The 25,730-nt window shown below is 38.0% G+C and overlaps 1 protein-coding gene across 1 annotated transcript; it reads right to left on the bottom strand.

Annotated features, from left to right (window-relative positions):
- Positions 1-320: 320 nt before the first annotated feature.
- On the bottom strand, positions 321-2,437 carry LOC129730929 (abnormal spindle-like microcephaly-associated protein homolog). Its single transcript, XM_055690578.1, has 2 exons — positions 1,370-2,437; positions 321-1,313 (listed from the first exon to the last, which is right to left on the bottom strand). Exons 1-2 carry the CDS (start codon positions 2,435-2,437, stop codon positions 1,245-1,247), a joined length of 1,137 nt encoding a protein of 378 aa, XP_055546553.1. The 3' UTR covers positions 321-1,244.
- Positions 2,438-25,730: the final 23,293 nt, after the last annotated feature.

Raw genomic sequence — 25,730 nt, 5'->3', positions numbered from 1 at the left:
CGTTACTATTTTCACGACCGGGTGGAGTAGCATAATTGTGCGGCACGTGATAATTGTTATCTGTTCCGAGGATAATGAATATTTTATTATGATACGATTATTTCGATTCATCACTTATTATTAGATTTTGCTGTTAGAGAAAATAGCTCTGTTGAGAAGCGACAGTATATTGACTGGACTTTTTTGAGCAGTGTTCACCAGAGAAAAGTAAAGCGATTTTCTTTCAAATGCAATAACGCGTATCTTAAAATCTGTCTTTTTTATTTGAAATATAAATACTAACAATTTAAGTGTTATTTTTACAGCATAATTTAATCTCCACTAACGTTTTCTTTTATTTCGCCATTAAATTCACAACCTAGTCACAAACAATGAGCATATTTTGCGGTATCACCATCACAAACATTTCAGGTGCCACCTTGTCACGTCTAGTGACAGGCACGAAACCCGTCGGTTCGGGTGGACAAATGGATCCACCTTTGGCCTTCTCGGCTGTTACACTCTACTCCCGGGCACCCGAATATCGCACTATAATTGACGGCTTATTCTTTTGCCGTACACATATAGGTAACAGTATGAAAAATGACCAAAAATAATTAAAAAGACACCACCAAACGCGACAAGCACTCGGACGCAATCTTTACGAGCCACGCTAAGAAAATGTCGTAAAAAAGTCCACCTCACACCGAACGACCGTACTGTATAAAGAAGCAACGGTCTGCTCAGCCAAATGGTAATTAAATTATTTATGGCTATTTCACTCTCATAACGTAACCGGAGAGAAGTGAATCCGGTATAATAAATCTGCGGTGTAACTCGTCAACTAGCCAACGAAAATAAAACTAAAGCATAAAGTTGTTCATAAAAAAAATTGGCAACACTTCTACCCACAAGGCCACCGTGGTTCCAAGTTTTCCATAAAGAAAATAAAGCAGTCATCTCTTTGAGATATGACCGTAAATGTTCACGCAATGTATTTGCTCCTTCCAGCCGGCAAGCGATGTGTGGCTGCGATTAACTGTGTAGTGTTAGGGCATTAAATCTTATCGTCTTCTGTCGCTGGCATGCTGAAATTCCTTACAACATTGCGACAAGTAGCGTCAACATGGCTTCCAAAACATGCATTTGGAGCGTGAGAATCTACGGCAAGTTATGAGTTCCAGGAAAGCTATTGACAATTTGGTTGTTAGTTTCCACGACGTTCCACGGCTGCAAGCTCTATCCCTGCTGACGTGGCAGCTTTGTTACTTGTTCTCTGCTGGCGGCGACTTTTCGGCTAGACGCTTTCGTACAAGGTGGCCTCGAACCAAACTCTAGAATGAAGTAATTTTGAGGATGAGCAATTAAACCGATATTCCTGGGAACTAACCTGCATCTGGATGGCGGCTTTCTCCTTCTGAATCTTTTGACGGGTTAGATGACCTCGCGCAGCCGACTGCACTAAGGTAGCCGCCTTTTCAAGGTTATCATCAGTTATGTTGCTGGCTTGTGCAACCAACGATACTTTCCTTATCTCGCGCTCGATTTTATCATTCTCGACTTTTTTGAAAACTTCCTTACGCGCCTGCTTTCCCCGAAAAACCGACTGAATTTTAGTGGCAGCTTCGTCAAACACCTTTTTTTCTGAGCTTGTTGAGCAAGCGGAGTCGTTAAGAACCATATCCACAATACGCATCACCTCCTCGCGGCCAGAGATCTTCGGATCGACCACGTCATCAATTAGCTGCTCCAGTACTCCGGTGGCAACCTGCTTCACTTGATGACTGCGAATTGCTTTCTGAATCACCTCGGCTTTTCGATTCAGCTCTTGCTGTTTTTTCGTATAGTATCCACGGTACGCCGCTTGTATTCGGACTGCCGCTCGTTCCATTTCTTCCGGTGTCGCACCGCTTGCACCGTAGATTTGAAGTGTATGTTTTGCCGCATCTTGCCAATCACTCGTTACCGCTGGCCCGTGATAATCTTTGTAGACATTCCGTAGATAGTATGTTTTATAAGCTCTCTCGATGATCTTTCCTGCCTTCACTGCTTGTTCTTCCGTGAAGCCACATTCCTCCACTAGTCTCTTCATCACTTCAGACTCTCGGAAAGCTTCTCGCAGTTTCTCGTCTGCAGTGCGTATTTTAAAATGCTTGTGAAAGGCCTCCCTTATCATTCGGACGGCGCGTTCGGCAGCATCACTACTTAGCTCACACTCTTTCAGTAACTCGATGATGTCCAGACTAATGTCCAGCACATTGTCAACGGTTTTGTTCGCAACGGCCTGATTTTCTCGTCGAATCAACTTGGCTTCCAGGTAGTCGGCAATGAAACCGATCACATCCTTTGGCTGATTACGAAGCACTTCGCGGCTGAACTCGCTCATAAGTTTTTTCAGCTCGTCCGAAACGGGTATAACCGCTCCGGGAGTTTGCTGCCGGTGCAAAAGATAGTTCATTGTGATATGAAAAACTCTAGGTTATGTCATTATAGTATTCGCTTACTGAGATTCAAGCTCGCAGGACGATTGTTAACCAACATTTTCAACTGGTCATTAAACTTTAACCAATACATGAAATGCGACACCTTGTACCAAACCCGTTAATGTTTCCTTTGTCAATAAAGTTAAACAAGCAGTGACGTCTGTTTTTTCCGCGTTCAACACGGACCAGTACGCGGTGCAGTGCAATTTAATAGTACGCTACACATTTATTTACGATTTGACACATGTTTTCCTAGGCCCTCATGAATAGAAAGCAAAAAAAAACTCGACAGATCAAATAAAGCCATCCGAATGCAATGTGTTTCAGCCCTTTAAAATAGCTGTTTTTTTCGTGTCGCTACTTCTGTTACAAATTCATTCTCAATTTACCTCGTTTCAACCCAAAAATTTATCGACAGTCACCGCAGAGTGAATGCACCCTTTTCATGTTGCAACAGCTTGAATCGTACCGTCGTCGCCTTACCGGAGGGTGTCCTGTGTCAACACGGTACAAGTTATGCGCGAGCAAGAGAAGATTTTCTGAAAAAAAAACGCTTACCGAAAGGGGGAAACTCATTTTTCCCCATAAATCGACGCAAAACAATCGCGCTTGACAACAATAAAAAAGCAATTTCTAACCTCAAATGTAGCATTAATAAACACTTTCCTATGCGTTGAATTCAGTACTCAAATGACTGTTTGTCTAGTTCGGGCTCGGGGGACTTGAGTTTGGTTTGATTTTTGTTGCACTCTTTCTATTTTCTTTGTAGACAAAATGCTAACAACTGCGATGACAAGTTCCCGTTCATTAAACCATAGTCAGAGAGGCAGCGTTTCCACACCTAAGCGGGGACAATATTTTAAACACCATGAAAGGATTTAGTTTCATAACCTGTCACCAGATAGTTTCGTTTGGGGTAACGAAATATTATATACGATCGGTCGCTGAGACGTTCTACGAGATTGTTTATTTATTTATTAGCTTTAATGAATGGTTACCATTTGGTTAAGCGACAAACGAAGTTTACAACGAATTTATTGCAAGCTAAATCCAGTACCTATACTTAAGGCAGTTACTTTACAACCTTCATTGTCTTTTGTAATGGGTGCTATAAAAAACCAAATTTTAATTACCATCAACCAATATTATATTATGTATGAATTTGGGGTTGACGATAAAAAAATGCACTAAATGGAGAAATACGATATTAAAAAATAAAAAAAAAGTGATAGCACGACTTGTCTTAAGGTCAATGAAATAAAAAAGGTATTGTGTTTATATAAACCTCTAAACTGTTATAATAGATCATCAATAAAATAAACTGTATTGCTTATAGCACGTAATGACAAAACTGTACTGCTTTAATTTACACTTTTGAATCATTTCACTTTTTAATTCTATCACTTTCACTTTCACTTATCTCTACGCACATACGTATTTTAATACTATTGCTTCGTAAAGTTTCACGAAAATTTGAATATGAAAAATGTGAAATTTGTTATTTTCTTCTATATTTGCCTTCTCGATGTTTTTTCATGTTTTTTACTTTTTAGCTTTCATATTATTGTATTCATTATGATACTTTTCATCTTTTTATCGTTGTTCAGTTTTTTTTTATTTTACGATTTTTGTTTTTACAATGAGTTTTACCATTTTGAACAATCCTACCATGTTCATCATTTCATATATATATATATATATATATATATATATATATATATATATATATATATATATATATATATATATATATATATATATATATATATATATATATATAATATATATATATATATATATATATATATATATATATATATATATATATTTATATATATATATATATATATATATATATATATATATATATATATATATATATATATATATATATATATATATATATATATATATATATATATATATATATATATATATATATATATATATTATATATATTATTTTCGGTGATTCCGAAAAATTTTTGCGTAAGTTAGTGTTTTTAAAGTGGCAACAAAATAAATACACTATTGAAATATTTATACAAAACAATCCAAGTTAGCTTCATTTCTCTACATAACGTTAGCAAAGTGACCTTTACCGTTACAAAACTCACTTTCAAAATTTGTTGGCTTGTCCTTTGTTTTGTAAAGCCATATTCAATCTTCCGGGTATGCTTACCACCAGGTTTTCACGAGTAGAAGCTGAACTAGCATTTCACGCTGTCTGTCCAACATTCCATAAGTCTGTTTATTCTTTGGATGATGCTTTGCAACCTAGACATTCCCAATCTTCCATAGAATTTCTAGAGGATTTAAATTAGGAGTCTGCGCTGGTCAAACTAATAATTTTATATTTTCGTTTGAAAATCATTTTTTTGTTTTCAATGCTGTATGTTTAGGATCGTTACTCTCCAACGAAGAAGCATGTTTTCTTTGGCATACGGAAGCATTGCGCTACGTAAAATATCTACACAGTCGTTGATATTCATAGTCTATGCTATAAAATCAATGGGTTCCATACCAGCATCAGAGGACAGTATTACACCGTTTTGTGGTCACTTCCAAATTTTACTACTTTCGTGGTTAATTGTGCTTTGAAGGCAGTATTCACCGGTCTCCTCACCAGCTGCTGACCGTTTGAAACAAAAAAGTTAAATTTCGACTTATTCGACCAAAACACGATGTGCCGTTTAGTTGCACCCTAATCTAAAAACTTTTTAGAAAATTCAGTTCTTGCCAAAATGTGTCGCTTTTGAAGTAGAATAAAGTTTCCTGTGTACCTAGGTGGTCGATTTTGCTTCCATATGTCGAAGAAAACATACCACTTTGCTGGATCTCTATGCAGTATAACGATCCTAAACATACAGTATTGAAAACACGAAGATGATTTTTAAACGAAAATATAAAATTATTAGTTTGACCAGCGCAGACTCCTAATTTAAATCCTTTAGAAATTCTATGGAAGATTGGGAATGTCTAGGTTGCAAAGCATCATCCAAAGAATAAAACAGACTTATGGAATGTCGTACAGGCAGCGTTATTTTCGGTGATTCCGAAAAATTTTTGCGTAAGTTAGTGTTTTTAAAGTGGCAACAAAATAAATACACTATTGAAATATTTATACAAAACAATCCAAGTTAGCTTCATTTCTCTACATAACGTTAGCAAAGTGACCTTTACCGTTACAAAACTCACTTTCAAAATTTGTTGGCTTGTCCTTTGTTTTGTAAAGCCATATTCAATCTTCCGGGTATGCTTACCACCAGGTTTTCACGAGTAGAAGCTGAACTAGCATTTCACGCTGTCTGTCCAACATTCCATAAGTCTGTTTTATTCTTTGGATGATGCTTTGCAACCTAGACATTCCCAATCTTCCATAGAATTTCTAGAGGATTTAAATTAGGAGTCTGCGCTGGTCAAACTAATAATTTTATATTTTCGTTTGAAAATCATTTTTTTGTTTTCAATGCTGTATGTTTAGGATCGTTACTCTCCAACGAAGAAGCATGTTTTCTTTGGCATACGGAAGCATTGCGCTACGTAAAATATCTACACAGTCGTTGATATTCATAGTCTATGCTATAAAATCAATGGGTTCCATACCAGCATCAGAGGACAGTATTACACCGTTTTGTGGTCACTTCCAAATTTTACTACTTTCGTGGTTAATTGTGCTTTGAAGGCAGTATTCACCGGTCTCCTCACCAGCTGCTGACCGTTTGAAACAAAAAAGTTAAATTTCGACTTATTCGACCAAAACACGATGTGCCGTTTAGTTGCACCCTAATCTAAAAACTTTTTAGAAAATTCAGTTCTTGCCAAAATGTGTCGCTTTTGAAGTAGAATAAAGTTTCCTGTGTACCTAGGTGGTCGATTTTGCTTCCATATGTCGAAGAAAACATACCACTTTGCTGGATCTCTATGCAGTATAACGATCCTAAACATACAGTATTGAAAACACGAAGATGATTTTTAAACGAAAATATAAAATTATTAGTTTGACCAGCGCAGACTCCTAATTTAAATCCTTTAGAAATTCTATGGAAGATTGGGAATGTCTAGGTTGCAAAGCATCATCCAAAGAATAAAACAGACTTATGGAATGTCGTACAGGCAGCGTGAAATGCTAGTCCAGCTTCTACTCGTGAAAACCGGGTGGTAAACATACCACGAAGATTGAATATGGTTTTACAAAACACAGGTCAAACCACAAAATATTGAAAGTGAGTTTTGTAACGTAAAAGGTCACTTTGCTAACGATATGTAGAGAAATAAAGCTAATTTGAATTGTTTCGTACATATATTTCAATAGTGTATTTATTTTTTTCACCACTCTAAAAACACTAACTCACGCAAAAAATTTTTGGAATCAGCGACAAAGAAATTTCTCCTGTTATTTCTCAGTTTCTCTTTAAAAAAGAGCGTCTGCAGATCGTAATGACGCAACATAACATCGTACAACAATTAAAATCAGTGCGCAAATACGAAAAATCATCCAACACTGCAAGTGTATTTATTTTTTTCTCCATGACTGTATATATATATATATATATATATATATATATATATATATATATATATATATATATATATATATATATATATATATATATATATATACATATATATATATATATATATATATATATATATATATATATATATATATATATATATATATATATATATATATATATATATATATATATATATATATATATATATATATATATATATATATATATATATATATATATATATATTAGGGTGGGGAATCGTTATATGTAAAAAACGAAATTTGATAGCAGAAAGCCAGAACCAAGTTTTTTTTGTTCTGTTTGGGGCCCCAAACAATCCTGAATTTATTGCAAGTCGATTGGTTTTGTCTCCGCTTCGCGCATTGCATTTTAAATTTATATGGAGATTTGTATGGAAAAACAAACTTTTTTGCATTTTCCATTCTAAAGAGCTCAAAATGGTTCAAACCATAGGTTTCATTACTTCAAACGGTAGGTTTTTGATGCCTTACAACTTGGCTGAAGATACTAAAGAGTTGGGGTGAGCCAAAAAAATTCTAGAGCTGTTTAAAGTTGAGTATGCCAAAATTATGTTGCAAACCATTTTTTCTGCACAGTGGTTTAAAAGCGGAAATTCGTGAACTTAATTATTTTGTGACGTTTGTGTACATTTTAGCCTTTCGGTTTATTCTGATGACTTTTAACATTTCTGGTTTCACAACATATGGAATATTCGCCATTTTGTTTTTTAAGGTGAAACTGTATTTAGAAAAATTAACTTTTTTATTTGTTACCGTTGAGGCACTTTGATCATTTTGCTTGTCTAAATTCGTTTTCGTTAAGTAGTTATTAAAAAACTTAAAAGCTAAAAGTAGGATAGTTTAAAATTAAATATACACTCCCGTAGATCAGTTAGGAAAAAATCCACTCGATACGCAACCCTGATGCTGCTGAATAAAATGCACCACCCAAGTAGGCTGTCAGAAGAATGCTCCCGGCGTTATAATGGGAAATTTATACTAAGAAAAAAAGGGGAAATTTGGGGTAAGCTACTGGGTCCAACGAATAGTAGAGGGTTTTTACACTTGTGCTATCATCAGAGAAAGGTCGAATGTGCTAATAGTTAAGTGGCCTTAAAATAAAGTTCAAGTTAGTTAAAAATAAAAAGAAGATACTCCTCTTCATATTACGACAGTGAAGCAAATTGTGCTAATTTTCGAAGAATTGTCGAGTCAGGACCCGGAATTGTATCTTAGATACAGATCGGAAGTAAGCGGTTACCAGCAGCCGACTTGGCGGCAAATACTCCCTTGGTCCAGTTTCACGGGACGGGTTAAGCTGATTAGGCCACGAGAGCCTTATTCCGCCCAGGAAACGCACCGGAGATGGGACAGCGTAAACCCCTAGCCCAGAGCAGAGTCCGATCAACGGCAGCAGAGACAGCGGCAGCGTTAACCGCTGCGTGAACGAGCCAAGCAGCATAAAAGTCCAGCAGCAACGAGCATCGTCAGCACCCGAAGCAACAGAAGCAGCAGTGAAAGCCCGGCCGGCACAGTAAGACTTGCGATCGTGTAAGTGGATAGCAGATTAATATAGTATTAAAATTAACTATTGTCCTTTTATTGCCCGAACATCCAATTCGTTGATCAGCCCTTCGATGTCAGAGCCGACCCTGAGAGCGAGAAAGCAGCTCACGGCCGTGCTAGCCGTTTAAAAGAGGCTAGTGTTGCCCACCCTCACTAGATCGCCGATGGTGTTGCCCAGCGATCAAGATTTAGTTTTGGTAGGTCTTCCACTGACCAAGTAATAAATGGCGCCCAACTAAAATACATAAGCTGATCAAGGTTTTGGATAGTCGACAGGTCCTGGAGTGTATGAGGGGTTAGGAAAGTCTTAGGGAAATTAGGAGTAGTGCCAAAAGGGTAACATGGAAATTATTTCCCCCAACCCAAAATTGATTTACATTGCACAAGCTTACTAGTGCGCGTACGCATGCAAAAGCGAACAAAAAGTGTAGTTATTTCATCGAATAGCGGGAGTAGCGATTTTTCAAATAATTTTGTATCAATCTTCTTGGTCTTGATTCGATCAATATATTCAAACAATTTCGTTGTTTCAAACAAAGCGAATTCATTTCGGTTTTTTTTTCTCATTATTTATTACCTACCATAAACATTTAGAGAAGTAGTTGATTCGGTTAAAGTGTGTCTCAGTAATTATAGAATATAACACGATGGATTTACAACAGCTCTACAGAAACTTGGATGTGTCTCATCTCTCAATTAACGAGGTTGAGCATGAATTAGCGGTTCGAAGTGTTCCATTTGATTCCAAGGAACACGAAAGTGTTAAAAGAAGGAAGTTAAAAGATAAGATGCGAATTGAAAGGGAGACTGAGGTTTTTTCTTTTGCCCCAAGCCGAATGAAATTAGTTGAAGAAATTTCAATGATTAGTACGACATTGACGATTATTGCCGATCTACTGGATAATCCAAAATGTGATATCCGGCAACGGTTAAAATTGAAAACACGAGTGATTCACTATAGAGTACGTATATTTCTGCTTATGAAATCTCCGGGAGCAAATAAATATCAGTTAGAGGTGGTAAACATTGGCAAACGAGCCAATGAAATTTTTCAGAAACATTTTGTTGCGGGAAAACCCGAATGCAATACACCCGCACCGAAACCTTTAGAAGATGATATATCCGTAGCTTTAGAGGACGTTCGATCTGAAATTGAAATTTTGAATGAAACTGCAACAGGAAAGGATTTGGAAAATGAGATGATAGAAGATGAAGCAAGTGGAGGAATTGGAAATAAATCATTAGAATCAAAGAAAAAAGAAATTGTATTGGCGATTGAAAGGTCAGAAGACGTGATGAAGGTATTGAAAAACTACGAGAATGGTTCTTTGGATAATGCAACAGAACTATTTAAAATCTTTAAAGATTTTGTAATACAGACTTCAGAACAACAGAAACAAATGAAGGAAAGAGAAACTGCACTAAAGAGGAAGAAAATAGAAGAAGCATAAGAGAATATGAAAAAGAAAAAACGACTAGAAAAATTATTAATTGAATTGAACAATAAATTAAAACAAAACGAAGCACCGAAAACCGATTCGATTGTCGAGCCAAAGCGAGAGAATGATAAAGAAACCGCGTTGCCCTCAGAAAAGTTTAATATAAATGTTAACGAAATATTCTATAATAACGTTAAGGAGAACTATGAAACACAGGAAAGTACCGATGAATCATCGGATAGAAATCAGAAAAAGAATACAAGGAAAACAACTTAAAGTGGAAAAAAGAAACAGACACATTGGAAACAGAGCAGGAAACATACTCGTTATGTAAGCTCTTCGCCGTCTAGCGCAAGCACAGCAGAAAGCTTTAGTGAGAGTTCTGAGACAGAATCAGACTCGAGTTACACTAAACATAAGAATCGGAAACGGAAAACAAGAAGGAACAGTTTGAAAAGAATTCCAGTATCAGAATGGAGAATTAAGTACGACGGAAAAGATCAAGGACGAAGGCTTTCAGAATTACTTAAAGAAATTAAAATGCGGAGCAAAGCGGAAGACATTCCCGAGCGAGAACTTTCTCGAGGCGCGATCCATTTATTTTCCGGTCGAGCTAAAGATTGGTTTATGGATGGTTTCGAAAATCGGGAATTTCGGACATGGGCAGAATTAAAACGAGAATTGAAACGGGAATTTTTACCGCCAGATCTCGATTATCAAATCGAAAGTCAGGCTACCAATCGTCGGCAGCAACCTAGAGAAAAATTCGTGGACTACTTCCACGATATACAAAAGCTATTTCAACCGATGACTAAATCGATCTCAGAAAGACGACGATTTGAAATAATTTGGCGGAATACGCGATTCGATTATAAAAATGCGTTGACCGGCGTTAGAATTAAAACTCTCTCAAAATTAAAAAAATTTGGTCGCATCGTGGACGAAAACAATTGGAACATGTTTCCAAAATCGTCCGATATCCCCAACCGACCAAAATATAACCAAATTAATGAGCTCTACTCTACTAAAACAAAAACTTCTGGTGGCAGTTTAACAGTAAACACGCCAAATTTCGCTAAAAAACAGTCAAAAGTAGAGACAAACGATCAGAATCGTTTTAAGGAATCAGAGGGGGGAAGAGAGGGGAAAAATGTGACTCTCTCAGATCCAATGGAAGGATCTACCAAGAGCACATTGAAAACTTTAGCTGAGCAATATAAAAGGCCTCCAATCGGTACCTGTTATAATTGCAAGAAAACTGGTCATCATTACGTGGAGTGTCCTGAAAACAAACGAAAGTTCTGTAGACTCTGTGGGTTTTCGGACGTTCTGACACATTTGTGTCCAGTCTGTCAAAAAAACACGCAGAATTCAGCATGAGGAGGCAAGCTGAATTACCACCCCCAAGCCCTCCCATTAACAAACGGACAACATACGATCAGTTGCTGATGAATGGATTCGAACCCTATTCTGGGAATGAATACCACTCAGATAACGAGATAGAAGAAATTTTAGTGCGACTCGATGGAGATAATCGACCGTTCGCTAGAGTGTTTGTAATGGGGAGAGAGATGATAGGATTATTAGATAGTGCAGCGCAAAAACCAGTACTAGGTATTGGTTGCAAAAAATTGATAAATTTAATGAAATTAAAAGTGTTTCCGACTGATGTGTCTATTAAGACTGCCTCAGGGACACCGGTTGAGGTTGAAGGCTATTTGCTTTTACTTATAACCTTCAACGAAGAAAACAAAATTATACCTGCTCTGGTTGCACCCACTTTAAAACGACAATTGATATTGGGGTACGACTTCTGGACTGCGTTTCGGATCGAGCCAGCTGTGCAAGCGTCGCGAACTGAAATGACATTAGAAAAATTGGACGCAGAAGAACTGCAAGTAGATGAGCTAATTGCAAAGGGGAACGAAGGGGGCACAGTTCTGCTAACTAGCGATCAAATTCGTCAGCTCGAAAAAGTGAAAAAGCAATTTAAAGTGGCAATAGACGGAGAAGCGCTCGGAGTTACTTCTCTCATTACTCATAAAATAGAGCTTCAAGACAACAGCAAGAACTTACCACCTATCAGAATCAATCCTTACCCCACATCGCCTGAAATGCAGAAGAAAATTAATTTTGAGTTGGATAAAATGATAGAGCAGAAAGTTGTTGAGGCAAGTAGAAGTGACTGGTCTCTAAGCACAGTGCCTGTGCTTGTGCCAACAGGTGAGGTTCGTTTGTGCTTGGATGCCAGACGGCTAAACGAGCGGGCGAGAAGGGATGCATATCCCCTCCCACACCAGGACCGTATACTAAGCAGACTGGGTGCGAGTCTGTATTTGTCAACTGTATATGACTGTATATGACATTACTGTCTGTATATGTCAACTTAACCAAGGCATTTTTGCAAATTTCACTCCACCAAGACTCGCGCAAGTATACGGCATTTTCAGTGCTGGGAAGGGGATTGTTTCAGTTCACCAGACTACCTTTCGGGTTGGTCAACAGTCCACCCAAGTAACAAAACTGGTTTTATCAAAGTTTTATAGCGCTGTTTTGGCTGCATTAAATGCTATAAAACTTTTATAAAACCAATATTGTTACTAGGGCAGCCACTTTGACTCGACTAATGGACCAAGTACTGGGGTATGGTGAATTGGAACCGAACGTATTCGTGTATCTCGACGACATCGTCGTCGTGAGTGACACATTCGAAGCTCACCTTCAAACTCTCTCGGAAGTAGCCGGACGACTAAAGGCAGCAAACTTATCGATAAATATTGATAAATCAAAATTTTGCGTGAGTGAGCTTACATATCTGGGATATATTCTTTCGCCTGAGGGATTACGACCGAATCCCGAGAGAGTGGAAGCGATTGTCAATTTTGAGCGCCCGGCTTCATTACGCGCTCTTCGTCGCTTTCGGGTATGGCGAATTATTACCGCCGCTTTATCCCCAATTCCAGTACAATGTCCGCTTCTCTCACCGATCTTCTGCGAAAGAAACCCAAGACACTAAATTGGACACCAACAGCTGAGCAATCATTTCTGCAGCTTAAAGAGAGCTTGATTGCCGCACCCGTGCTTGCTAATCCGAACTTCGATCTGCCCTTCCAAATTCAGACTGATGCAAGCGATAGCGCAATCGCAGCAATTTTAACGCAACAGCACGATACAGGAGAGAAAGTTGTTGCCTACTTCTCTCAAAAGCTCTCTCCAGCGCAGCAGGCATACGCAGCTTCTGAGAAAGAAGGGCTAGCTGTTCTGTCAGCCATTGATAAATTTCGCCCGTTCATTGAAGGGACACATTTCATGGTCGTGACGGACGCTTCCGCTCCTACACATATAATGAAAGGGAAGTGGCGTACGTCATCTAGACTGAGCCGGTGGAGCATAGAACTACAGGGTTATGATTTTGAGATAAGACACCGTCGCGGGAAAGATAATGTCATCCCCGATGCACTGTCCCGCTCAATAGAGATTTCAATATTGGAATCGAAAGATGACGTATGGTACTCAGATTTATATAAAAATGTTCTTGCCAGCCCAGATGAGTTCCTGGATTATAAAGTAGAAGGGGGCAAGCTGTATAAATTTGTACCATCTAAAACCGAAGTTTTAGACTTTCGCTTCGAGTGGAAGCTTTGTGTTCCGGAGACATCACGGAGTAATGTGCTTCGAAGAGAGCACGTCGAAGCATTTCACATCGAGTACGAGAAACTTTTAGATAAAGTGCGTACGAGATATTTTTGGCCGAAGATGGCTAGCGCTGTTCGAAAACACATCGACAAATGCGTGATTTGTAAAGAGTGTAAACCCTCATACACATCACAACATCCGACGATGGGCCATCCTCGTCTCACTACTAAACCGTTTCAGATGTTGGCAATTGATTTTATTCAATCATTGCCCCGTTCGAAAGCTGGAAATACGCACCTGCTTGTACTACTCGACCTTTTTTCCAAGTGGACAGTTTTGGTACCGATTAAAAAGATATCCACTCCGCTGGTAATCAAGATTCTCGAAGAGCAGTGGTTCCGTCGATTTGCTGTTCCAGAGTTTCTTATAAGCGACAACGCGTCGACTTTTCTTAGCAAAGACTTCCAAAATTTCCTCCGTCGATATCAGGTGCAACATTGGGCGAATTCGCGGCATCACAGCCAGGCCAATCCGGTCGAACGGCTGAACCGGACTATTAATGCGTGCATACGTACGTACGTTCGAACCGATTAGCGACTTTGGGATACGAGGATATCCGAAATAGAAGCTGTCATAAATAATACCTCACATCATTCTACCGGCTTTTCTCCCTACAAAATTCTCTTCGGGCACGAAAGAGTCGTCAGTGGGGAAGAACACCGGCGAGATACGGATAAGGCTGATGTTTCTGAAATAAACAGGCAAGAAAACAGACTCAGGGTGAATCAAGTCATATATGACATCGTTCAAAAGAACCTGCTCAAAGCACACGAAAAAAGTTCCCGATCATACAACCTTCGGTTCCGCAAGCCTGCTCCAGTGTATCAGGTGGGACAGAAAGTTTTTAAGCGGAATTTCGCTTTATCCTCAGCAGGGGATGCGTATAACGCCAAGCTTGGGCCAATGTATGTACCTTGTACCATTGTGTCACGGCGGGGAACAAGCTCATATGAGCTGATCGATGATCAAGGCAAAAACCTAGGGATTTTCTCCTCAGCAGATTTGAAGCCTGGTAATTCAGGATAGATATAAAATCTCATAATTTCCTTCACTTTTTACAAACTTACCTGTACGCTAATACAATAATTTATTCAGTTTTTGTTGAGATTTGTAGAGCCATTGTGGCGGAACGTGTCATTGCGGTTTGTTGAAATATACGGTTATGTTTATAATTGTTGTTTGTAGCTCTAGAGCTAAAATAATTTTGATAGAGAGAGAGAGATGCGGGTCTGATCAGACGCAAATTAAAAGCCTATTCAAGGACCCTCTCGCACTTTCGGTCAAGTAGCGTAACGTCACAGAAATAAAATATCATGTACGAATAGAAGCGTTTTTGAGAGACACCACCGTTCAGAGCAATAGGAAATTTAGATTATATTCCGAATTCGCCATTCACAGGGATTTACCGGTATAATCTGTAACTATTCATTACAAGAGAAACAAAAAAGCGTTCGTTTGAGTACCCGAGAGCGATTGGTCCGTTTAGGAATATTTAGATTAAATAACGCGTCATCAGGAAGAAGTTCGCCAACTAATAGGAGCGAGAATTTTTGCTCTTCCATCAAGCAATGAACTGTTTGAGAGAACTGGGAGATGTACAGATTCATTAATTGATCCGCGATTGTGGTCTACGAAGATAACCTCTCATGAGTGACACGAGAGCAACTATTTGATGATAGAACACACAAACGTTGTTTTGTTTTGTGTGGTCCGATTGCATATAAAGGTGCAACTCAAACCAGGGTTTGTTATATGTAAATAAATAAAGAAAGGTAATTAATTAATAACGAGATTATTAATTAATTTTAAGGGGGAGTATAGGGTAGTGTTACCGTTGAGGCACTTTGATCATTTTGCTTGTCTAAATACGTTTTCGTTAAGTAGTTATTAAAAAACTTAAAAGCTAAAAGTAGGATAGTTTAAAATTAAATATACACTCCCGTAGAACAGTTAGGAAAAAATCCACTCGATACGCAACCCTGATGCTGCTGAATAAAATGCACCACCCAAATAGGCTGTCAGAAGAATGCTACCGGCGTTATAATGGGAAATTTATACTAAGAAAAAAATGGGAAATTTGGGGTAAGCTACTGGGTCCAACGAATTGTAGAGGGTTTTTACACTTGTGCTACCATCAGAAAAAGGTCGAATGTGCTAATAGTTAAGTGGCCCTAAAATAAAGTTCAAGTTGGTTAAAAATAAAAAGAAGATACTCCTCTTCATATTACGACAGTGAAGCAAATTGTGCTAATTTTCGGAGAATTGTCGAATCAGGACCCGGAATTGTATCTTAGATACAGATCGGAAGTAAGCGGTTACCAGCAGCCGACTTGGCGGCAAATACTCCCTTGGTCCAGTTTCACGGGACGGGTTAAGCTGATTAGGCCACGAGAGCCTTATTCCGCCCAGGAAACGCACCGGAGATGGGACAGCGTAAACCCCTAGCCCAGAGCAGAGTCCGATCAACGGCAGCAGAGACAGCGGCAGCGTTAACCGCTGCGTGAACGAGCCAAGCAGCATAAAAGTCCAGCAGCAACGAGCATCGTCAGCACCCGAAGCAACAGAAGCAGCAGTGAAAGCCCGGCCGGCACAGTAAGACTTGCGATCGTGTAAGCGGATAGCAGATTAATATAGTATTAAAATTTACTATTGTCCTTTTATTGCCCGAACATCCAATTCTTCGATCAGCCCTTCGATGTCAGAGCCGACCCTGAGAGCGAGAAAGCAGCTCACGGCCGTGCTAGCCGTTTAAAAGAGGCTAGTGTTGCCCACCCTCACTAGATCGCCGATGGTGTTGCCCAGCGATCGAGATTTAGTTTTGGTAGGTCCTCCACCGACCAAGTAATATATTTGAACCGATAGCGAATAAATGTGTTCTACAATGTTGTAGTACTTGACATATTAATAATGTTTGCTTTAGACATCAAGTTGCCATGGCTTCAATTTATTGATATGATATGGTCTTTGGAAGTAGTACCTTAAAATAAGTTGTTTGGACTTTTTCACACTTAAACCACATTATATAACATGGGTATGTTAAGCAAAGTTTTAGGTGATGGTAAAACAAACAACTTTGCTGTAGACACTTATTCGTTTAGATCTCATCTGTAGAAGATACTATGATTTTTATGTTAAAAAAGTGCTCTTTTCAAAATGTTATTACTAAGTAAGCTGCAAACGGTTGCACTTGCAATAAGTTTCGTCTGATAGCTCGAAGTTCAGTCTTTGTATAATTGTGAAGATACTCAGTGGCCGTCATTGGCCTGAAATATGTGGTGGTTTTTAGTTTCTTACGATTGTTGATTCCAAAAATCAGTTTTTCAGGTTTATTCTTATTTTATCCACGTAATATCACTTGGGTATGTTCAGCAATGTTTTAGATAATAGTAAAATAAGCAACTTTGCTTGAGACACCGAAACGCATGATGCTTTTCAATGGAATATGGTATGATAATTTACGTAATTTTTATGGGGGGTAGGTGTTGGCGTTTTTTTTTTTCCTCTGTATGAACTCATCACTGCGACCAGAGACATTTTGATCTATTGTGATATTGCCCAGGTGTTTTCTGTACTCCGCACTTCATATTATTGGCAGTATCACTATTGAAGTGAATGATACGCTTTTTCATTTATATCCGTGCTTGTGTGTGAGAGTTTACCCTTTCATTTCAAGCTTACTGCTCTACTATACCAAGCCTCTTTTCTATCCTACCAATATCGCCAAATTACAATTCCCTGAACTGAGGCTACACCTAACGTTCCTCTCTGGCCAGGTTTATTCTAAGAGGGACTTATTATGTCAAGAGGAAGGAGTCTTATCGAAACCTCGCTCCTCGTGCCAATATCGCCAATTACAATTCCCTGTAGAGGGTAAATATTTCTGAGATCAGTTTTATTATAAGAAGGACTTATTTTGTCAAGAGGAAGGAGTCTTATCGAACCTCGTTCCTCCTACCAACACCGCGTCACAATCACAATTCCCTGAAGAGGCACTCAATGCTTCACCTCTGGCAAATATCTTATAATACCAATATAGTTCACTTACGTGAAATCATAAAGACACATTGAAAATGACAGAAGCGCTAGTCACCTTTTCGACCGCTAGGAGCGCCACTTCTGATGTTGTTCTACAGGACATTCGAAAATGAATCACTTTTGACAATTAAATTACCCAAATGGGTACACTAAAAAAAATGCACATATTATTGTGAATTTTATAATGGGAATAACGTTCGCTTATGCATGAGGCAGTGCATGGGTGACGTTTCCCGGTTGGTACGTTTGTTTGTGTTATTGTTTTTGAACCTCAAACCCAAAACAGAACCAAACACAAAATCTTAATGTCTGCAAAAAATCAAGAGTGGTATCTTATTGTTGTGTTAAGGATGGCTATTCTCGAGATACTGGAGCAATCGATTGGATATTTGCTTTTCGCGCTTCCCCGATCGGGGTTCTATCGAAGTAGCGACCTCAACTGTAATCAGCTGATCACAACTGTCTCGTGGATTTTCTTATTATCGTGGAGATAAACCAATTGTCGCTTCTTATAACAAAATAGGTGACTTGTACATCTAATCTGTTCTACATGTCAAGTGAATATAATAAATGTTTAATAAAGTGTAACTCGAATGAGTAGATGTCAAATTGTAACTTTGTAAGTATGGAAGATTTGTCATAATTGTTTTTTTTTTATTTCAAGAATTTTAAAATTAAAGAAATATATCGCATTATTAGTTTACGTCAAGAAAGTGAAAGCTTAAAACAATAATATACACTGGGGTTGCTTTTTACGCGGTTGGTTGTACCGCATTTAAAAGATTAGATTCGATATATTTATACTAAACTTATTTGATACCGCATACAAATAATCTTCCGAATCGAGTAAAAATAATCCGCGTTATTGTGAAAATGTCCCGTTTGAAAAACGCATAAAAACAACCCGTGTAAAAAGTGATCGCAGTGTACATATATTCACCATTGTGGAAACAAGGAATTTACAAGTGAAAGTTTCACACGACTTTTAAACAGTAAATATGGTCGAGATACAACCACATACTTAAGACATACGTAACACTGACAATTATTTGCTGGTACAAACGTTTCAAACTAGTCGACAAAAAAAAACACACTCCGCTCTATTGGAGCGCTAATAAAATCCCTTAAGGAGCTGTGAAAGTATATGCAGCAATCTTCGAGCACGCAGGAAAAAGCATGCAGGTATATTGTTCGCATAAAGTACTCAAAGTTCATTATTGAGGCTAAGAAAGTTCTAGAAATTTATTTCACAACATTAGTATTAGAAGATTTCTTCGTCACGGGTGTTTTGAGTATTTGACATTTAATATTAAATCAAGCACAAACTAGCCATGTATTTACTACTAATTGGTACAAAGCGGAAGATTGCGGGCTCGAATCTCAGTACAACCAGGTCATTGTGAAATACAAGCATATTATATAGAAGATTCAACTAGAGTCGCAGGTTCCTCCTCTTATCATTTCTAGTCCGGAATTACGTACGCAATCTGTAATAAGTAATTTTTCCACATGATTTGTCATTTTTTCTGTGAAAATATGAAATTGAGTCAACTAAGTCTAAAATTGAATATTTTCAGTTTCGTGTGTAAGAATGTGTCATACGATCACAGAAATGCAACAACAATGCACAGTGGTACACTAAGGCAATTTAGGCGGACATGAGGTTTTCGATGCGATTTTTTTATTTTAAAGTCAAAGTTTCTTCTAAGAATTTGTTTCTTATAGCTAGTCCTTAATTTATGTGCAAATTAAAATTAGGGTGGTCCTAAAATCGGCGAAATAAAAAAATAACTTTTTTATTTGCAGGAGTAACTTTTTACATTCTTCGGCACAGTTGTAGATTAACTAATTTTGAGCAAAAAAAAACTCTTTTGTAGCTAATAAATTGACCGAAATAGAGCAATTTTACGTGACTGGCTTAGAGTGGGTTCCGAAAAAAACAGTTTTTTGGCTCTATTTTTTCAGTTCAAATTTAATAACAGTGTATTCAGACCTCAAGAGCTTAAAAATATGTTTTTATTGAACGTTTTATTTAAAAAATAAAAGCTCTTCACCTATACAACATATCGACAATGTTTTTCCGTCAAAAGTTGCGTATTTTTGTGTTCTTAAGGTTAACCAAAGAAAACTTTGTTATTACATTTGAACTGAAAAAATAAAGCAAAAAATCTGTTTTTAACCCTAGGTCAGTTACGTCAAATTGCTTTAAATCGCTACAAAAAAATAGTCGATTTACAACTTTGCCGAAAAATGTATACAATTATTTCTGCAAATAAAAAAGCTAGTTTATTTCGTTTCGTTGATTTTAGGGCCACCCTAATTTTCATTTGAACATTAATAAAGGACTAAGTATAAGAAACAACGCCTCAGAAGAAACTTTTGCTTTAAAACCACAAAATCACATCAAAAAGCTCATGTCCGCCTAAATTGCGTTACTGTACCACTGTGCAATGAGTTTAGTTACCTTTTTCACCACAAGAGGGGGTGTCCCCTATGCGTCTTCTCGAAATTATATGAGGAATTCGAGAGTGAACTATATTGGTATTATAAGATATTTGTCTCTGGTCAGGTTTATTATAAGAAGGACTTCTACTTTCGCCAAGAGGAAGGAGTCTTATCGAAACCTCGTTCCGCCAGCTAAGACCGCGTCATAATTACAATTCTCTGAAGAGAACTATTATACGTTACTCAGAACAGTTTTATTATAAGAGGGGCTTTTTTGTTAGTATGAAAGTCAGCAAGGGTACTATAGAATTCACCTTGAAGGAAGGGTATGCAGTTGAGAGCCTGAGAATGAACCCATGTTATAGTCCTTTGACAACCAAATGGCCTGATTCTACTAAGATTCGAACGGAAGCGGACTCTGTAACCTTGCGGCTACGAAGCTCTCTAGGTGTTGGCGTAACGTTCCATTACATATGGGGGGTGTAGGTCCAAAAATTGGGGTTTTTTTTGCGTTACGTAATTCATGGATGCCGCCTTGAAAAAAAATCGTGATTCGAAAAAATTACCAATATAACAACATCAGCTCATAAAAACATCAGTGCAAAGTTTCAGACAAATCAAAAATGACAGTTAAAAATCTTCTAAACATATAAAAATGCAGCTCTGTCTGTCTGTCTGTCTGTCTGATCCATATAGGCTTGGAAACTACTGAACTGATCAGCGTGAAATTTTGTATATACAAGGTGACTAAAATAATTCGAGACCCCTCCCTCTTTTGAAAGGAAGGGGTCCCATACAAATGAAACACAAATTTCTGCACATCTCGAAAACTAACCAAACAGATGAAACCAAATTTGGCAGGTGAATTTTTTTAGGGGTGAAAAATATATCCATAGTGTTTTGATACCCCTCTCTCTTCTATAAGGGAGAGGTCCCATACAAATGAAACAGAAATTTCACACAACTCGAGAACCAATCAAGCAAATACAACCAAATTTGGCATGTGGATGTCTTTAGGAGCAACAAATAAGTCCGTAATGGTTGGAAACCCCTCCCTTTTCTAGAAGGGAGGGGTCCCATACAAATGAAACACAAATTTCTGCACATATCGAGAATTGCACGAAATTCGATATGTTAAGGTTTTTGGGAGCAAACAATATTTTCATGGTGGTTTGATACCCCTTACACTTGTGGAAAGGAGGGCTCCTATACAAATCAAACAGAATTTTCTATGGTGGTTTGACACTCTTCCGTACTCTGGAAGGGGAGAGGTATTTCAACTATTTTTTTTTTCGAAAAACAGCCTTAAATTAACGGGATGATGCACAGGAGCCAAAAATTGACTCCAGACGCTTTAAGATGGACTTTCGATTTCTGAAATGGGTGTTTCCGGAATCCGAATGACACTCAGATGGCAGAAAATGTCCATTTTGAAATCCAAGATGGCGACTACCGGTTTCTGAAAAACAGCGGAAAGTGACCAAATCCTACCCAATATGACTATTTCTGGAATCGTGATAATGCACTAAAGCCACAAATCGACCTTAGATACCATTATAAATTGCAGGATGGCAACTTCCGGTTTCTGGAAAACAACCAAAAAATGGCCGAATTCCACCCAATATGAGTATCTCCGGAACAAACCATCATCAGAAGCTTAAAGTCGGTCACAGACACCATGTTAAATTCTAAGGTGGCGAATTCCGGTGCCTAGAAAACAGCTGAAAATGACCAAACATCATCCAATATGGATATTTCCGGAATCAGAGTCACGTTCAGAGACCAGAAATTGATTTCACATGCCATTTTGAAATTCAAGATCCCAACTATCGGTTTCTGTAAAATAGCCTAAAGTGACCGAATACCACCCAATATGAGTATTTTCGGAACCGGTATGATGCAAGGAACTAAAAATCGACCTCAGGCACCATTTTGAGTTAAAAGATGGACTTTGAGGAAACAGACAAAATGACTGAATACTACTCAATATGGATATTTCCGTAATCGAGATGATGCATAGAAGCCAAACATTGACCCTGGACACCATTTTTAATTCAAAGATGACCACTTTCAGTTTCTGGTAAACAGCCAAAATAACTGAATACCACCCAATATGGGTATTTCCGGAAACATCTCGATGCCAGAAAATACAGCTGAAAATGACCGAATACCACCCAATATGGGTATTTACAGAAACGAGGTGATGGTACACAAAAGGCGAGAAAGTTTGTAATTCCGATAAAACCAATCATTTCAAACGATTTGACTTTTGACTTAAATCATATCCTATGACCGATTTATCGTGCGTTTGCAGACTTAAAACGAATCGCAAAGAATCAATCAATTTGGAATGTTTTGAATTATTTAATTAAACACACAAATATGCGGGATGAAGTTTGCCGGGTCAACTAGTATATAACAAAATTGGGACATTTTTTTGAGAATTGCTCCAAGGCGATTTAGGCCATCAGTTGGATGGTATTGCAGAATGGATTGATACTTCCAAAAGGGCACTTCGATGCAAACCTACAAATTTAATTGTGGTGGCATAATGTTTTAGTTGTGTGTAAATATTTGACTTTGAACAATCGTCATTCGCGGGAGGTGTTACTTTTCTTATTTCATTCGAAAAAAAAAAACGACGACTGAAAAGCAACGTTGAGAACAGTTTACGCAAATGTTGCTTTGAAGATGGTAACTTCGGTGTTAACGACTGTCCGCGTGAAGGAAGGCCAAGAACCTCCGAAAACGCTGAACTGGAGTAATTCGTCGAGCATCGTTTTTTAACTGCAAACAATTGCTCCAACGGCAAAAGGAGGTGTTTTCTTCATCGCATCGTGACGGGTGATGAAAAATGGATTCATTACAGCAACTCGAAAAAAACTGTTGAAACCGAAAAAACCCTTACTGAGGAACGGTATCGACTTCAATTGATGCGATTAAACCGAGCACTGTGCGAAAACCGGCCACAATACGAACAGAGGCACGAAAATGTGATTATACTACATGACAACGCTCGGCCTCATAGTGCCAAAGCCGTTAAAACTCGATAGAAACGCTCAATGGGGGGGGGTCCTACCTCAGCCACCATATACCACCGATGCCCAGCACGCTTATGACTTGTTTCGTTTGATGGTACATACTTGGTCTGAGTCTGGGAGGGAGAAACGAATACTATACTCAAAACAGAGAACACGCACATGCGTCGTTTCTTGATAGCGTGTAACTATCTTCTTGCTGTAACGCATGCATGACTCAAACGAAATTTTTAGTAACATCAGGAATTCGCGTTGACGGTGTTGCTGATATTTGTTTGGTTTTTGCGTGCGAAAAAGAAGGAAGGAAATATTTTGTGCATTTTGACAATTACATATGAGAGCTCACATAAGTGCGAACAGCCTTCAAAATCTTTTTCAACGCGAATAGTGTGCAGTTTTTACAAACTAATTTTTCGAGTCTGTGTTTTTTTTTTTCAATTTGCCGTTGTATAAAAGTTTTTCCAGAGTTTTGAGGTCGACCGTAGTGAAGTATGTTCGAAATTGTAACCAAAGCCTTAAATCCAGAGAAGCGCAAGTTTAATAATCGAAGTACGCTAGCATGATTATTACTTTAAGCTTATGAAATTTATTATTTTACGTAAAAACAAACGAAAATATTTTGTGAAATGACAATGAATGCAAAAACTGTTTGCGATGAATATTTTTTCGAGCAACTGAAAGGTATAAGTTATAACAATACTCATCGCAAAAAAATGCTTTTTTTTTCCTTGGTTCAAATTGACAGTCGATGACAGCTCATTCTGGTTCGTTTTGACACTTACACAGCTTCGTATCCGTTTCTTCCTCCCAGGTCTGAATGACCAGCGGTTCTGCTCATATGAAAACATCGAAAAGTGGCGCGTTCTCTGGATAGTCTTAAAAGATGAACAGTTCTAACGTGACAATATTTGAGCTCTGACAGAAAGATGAACAAAGTAGTATGAGAACCTTTTTTTTTTCAAAATAAAGTTTAGATTAAGCTTTTAAAAAACAGCGAAAACATTATTGCGCACCTAATTAGTCAGAAATGGAAGAAAGAATGGATTTTGAAAGCGAGCAAGTGAAAATTAATTCAGCAAATCTACGCAAAAATGCTTACAAATCAATAATCTGTCCGATAATAAACATGAAATTGGAATAGTAAAAATTAAAAACGGAATTAAAAAACGATAACACGCATCTTGAAATTTCAAACATGAATTACCGACATTGGTAAGGGTAGAACAGAAGAAAATAACCAAACTAATCACACAAAAGCATGAAATTTATAATTAGTGCCGTTAAACATTCATTTGTATTTGTGATGTGTCAAATAAATTATATATGTGAAGAAGAATAAAGTTGGATGCTATTTACATGATTTAGAAAAAAACTGCGCACAAGCAGCTTCATTTCTAGATCTCACTTTTCAAAACAATCTTTATTGGAGCTGCTTGTTCTATATCGCAGCATATAAATTTATTCATCCTAATTGTCGTTGTTTTAGTTTCGTACGCAATATAGACTAGCAAAGGCGATAAATTAAATAATCCTGGTTGGCATGAGGCACGGTTTCCCCCAAATCACAAGCCCACCCCAGTTCTCGGGTGCTCTATAATCGACGCAAAATTAATAGCCTTAATTGAAACGTGTAAATTTATCAGAGGCAATCAACCGCACACATTGCGACAAAATGATAATTTTCCATCGACAGTGGACACCAGTTTTCTCTTACCGGTCTTGTGCAGGGTCAAACTAACTTGCAGCCCGACGAGAATGACTTGCTCGTACTTGTGATAAATTTATTTTGCAAGAGCAGAATTTATTTCCATTGTCAACAGTTCGATTTTTTTTTTGTCAATTTAGTATCAAATTTCGACTCTGCCGATTAGATGCGAAAAACTTCTTCGAATATGATATTATATGCTCCCGTTTTGGTGCGGTCCGGCGACGATGGTCATCGCAAGTGTTACCAAAGAAGCTGAGCATGGTCATGACTTGAAGCTCTTTTGCATACACGAGCGCATCAGTAGACTGGTCCAAAAAAAATCACCACATACTTCTAAAGCCCTTTGTAATGTTCTTTAAAGTGTCTGCAAATAGCCAAACTGCAATTCAGAATCCTTCTGCTCAGCAGAACAGTCTAAAACTGAAACGGCGATAGGTACCTCGCTTGACAAGGGTCACAGTAGAAGAGTAGATGGTGTAATGCCAACTGCAGTAGTGAAGCTGCCGGAGAGGTCGCACAAACAATAACAATAAAAGGTTAAAATAATAACATATAGAACCAAATTGCATCAAATTAAGATAATAATTACGGCACTCTGTTCTGCCTGTTAGTGTGTGGAGTCCAGAGGGTTTTCGTGTGCATCAGAGGACTTTTTTGTGCACGCGAAAATGCGACGACCTGTTTGGCTCAACTCTTCGGATGCAACCATACGGGACACCAACGCAAACGAGAGAAAAGAAAAAAATATCAACACAAACCATCCGTAATAAGAAGGAGAGAAGCGCAACTCCGATAAACATAT

Source organism: Wyeomyia smithii, chromosome 3, assembly GCF_029784165.1.
Source record: "Wyeomyia smithii strain HCP4-BCI-WySm-NY-G18 chromosome 3, ASM2978416v1, whole genome shotgun sequence".
Lineage (NCBI taxonomy): Eukaryota > Metazoa > Arthropoda > Insecta > Diptera > Culicidae > Wyeomyia > Wyeomyia smithii.
Note: the sequence above shows the minus strand (reverse complement) of the source record. Positions and strands in the feature narration are given on the sequence as shown.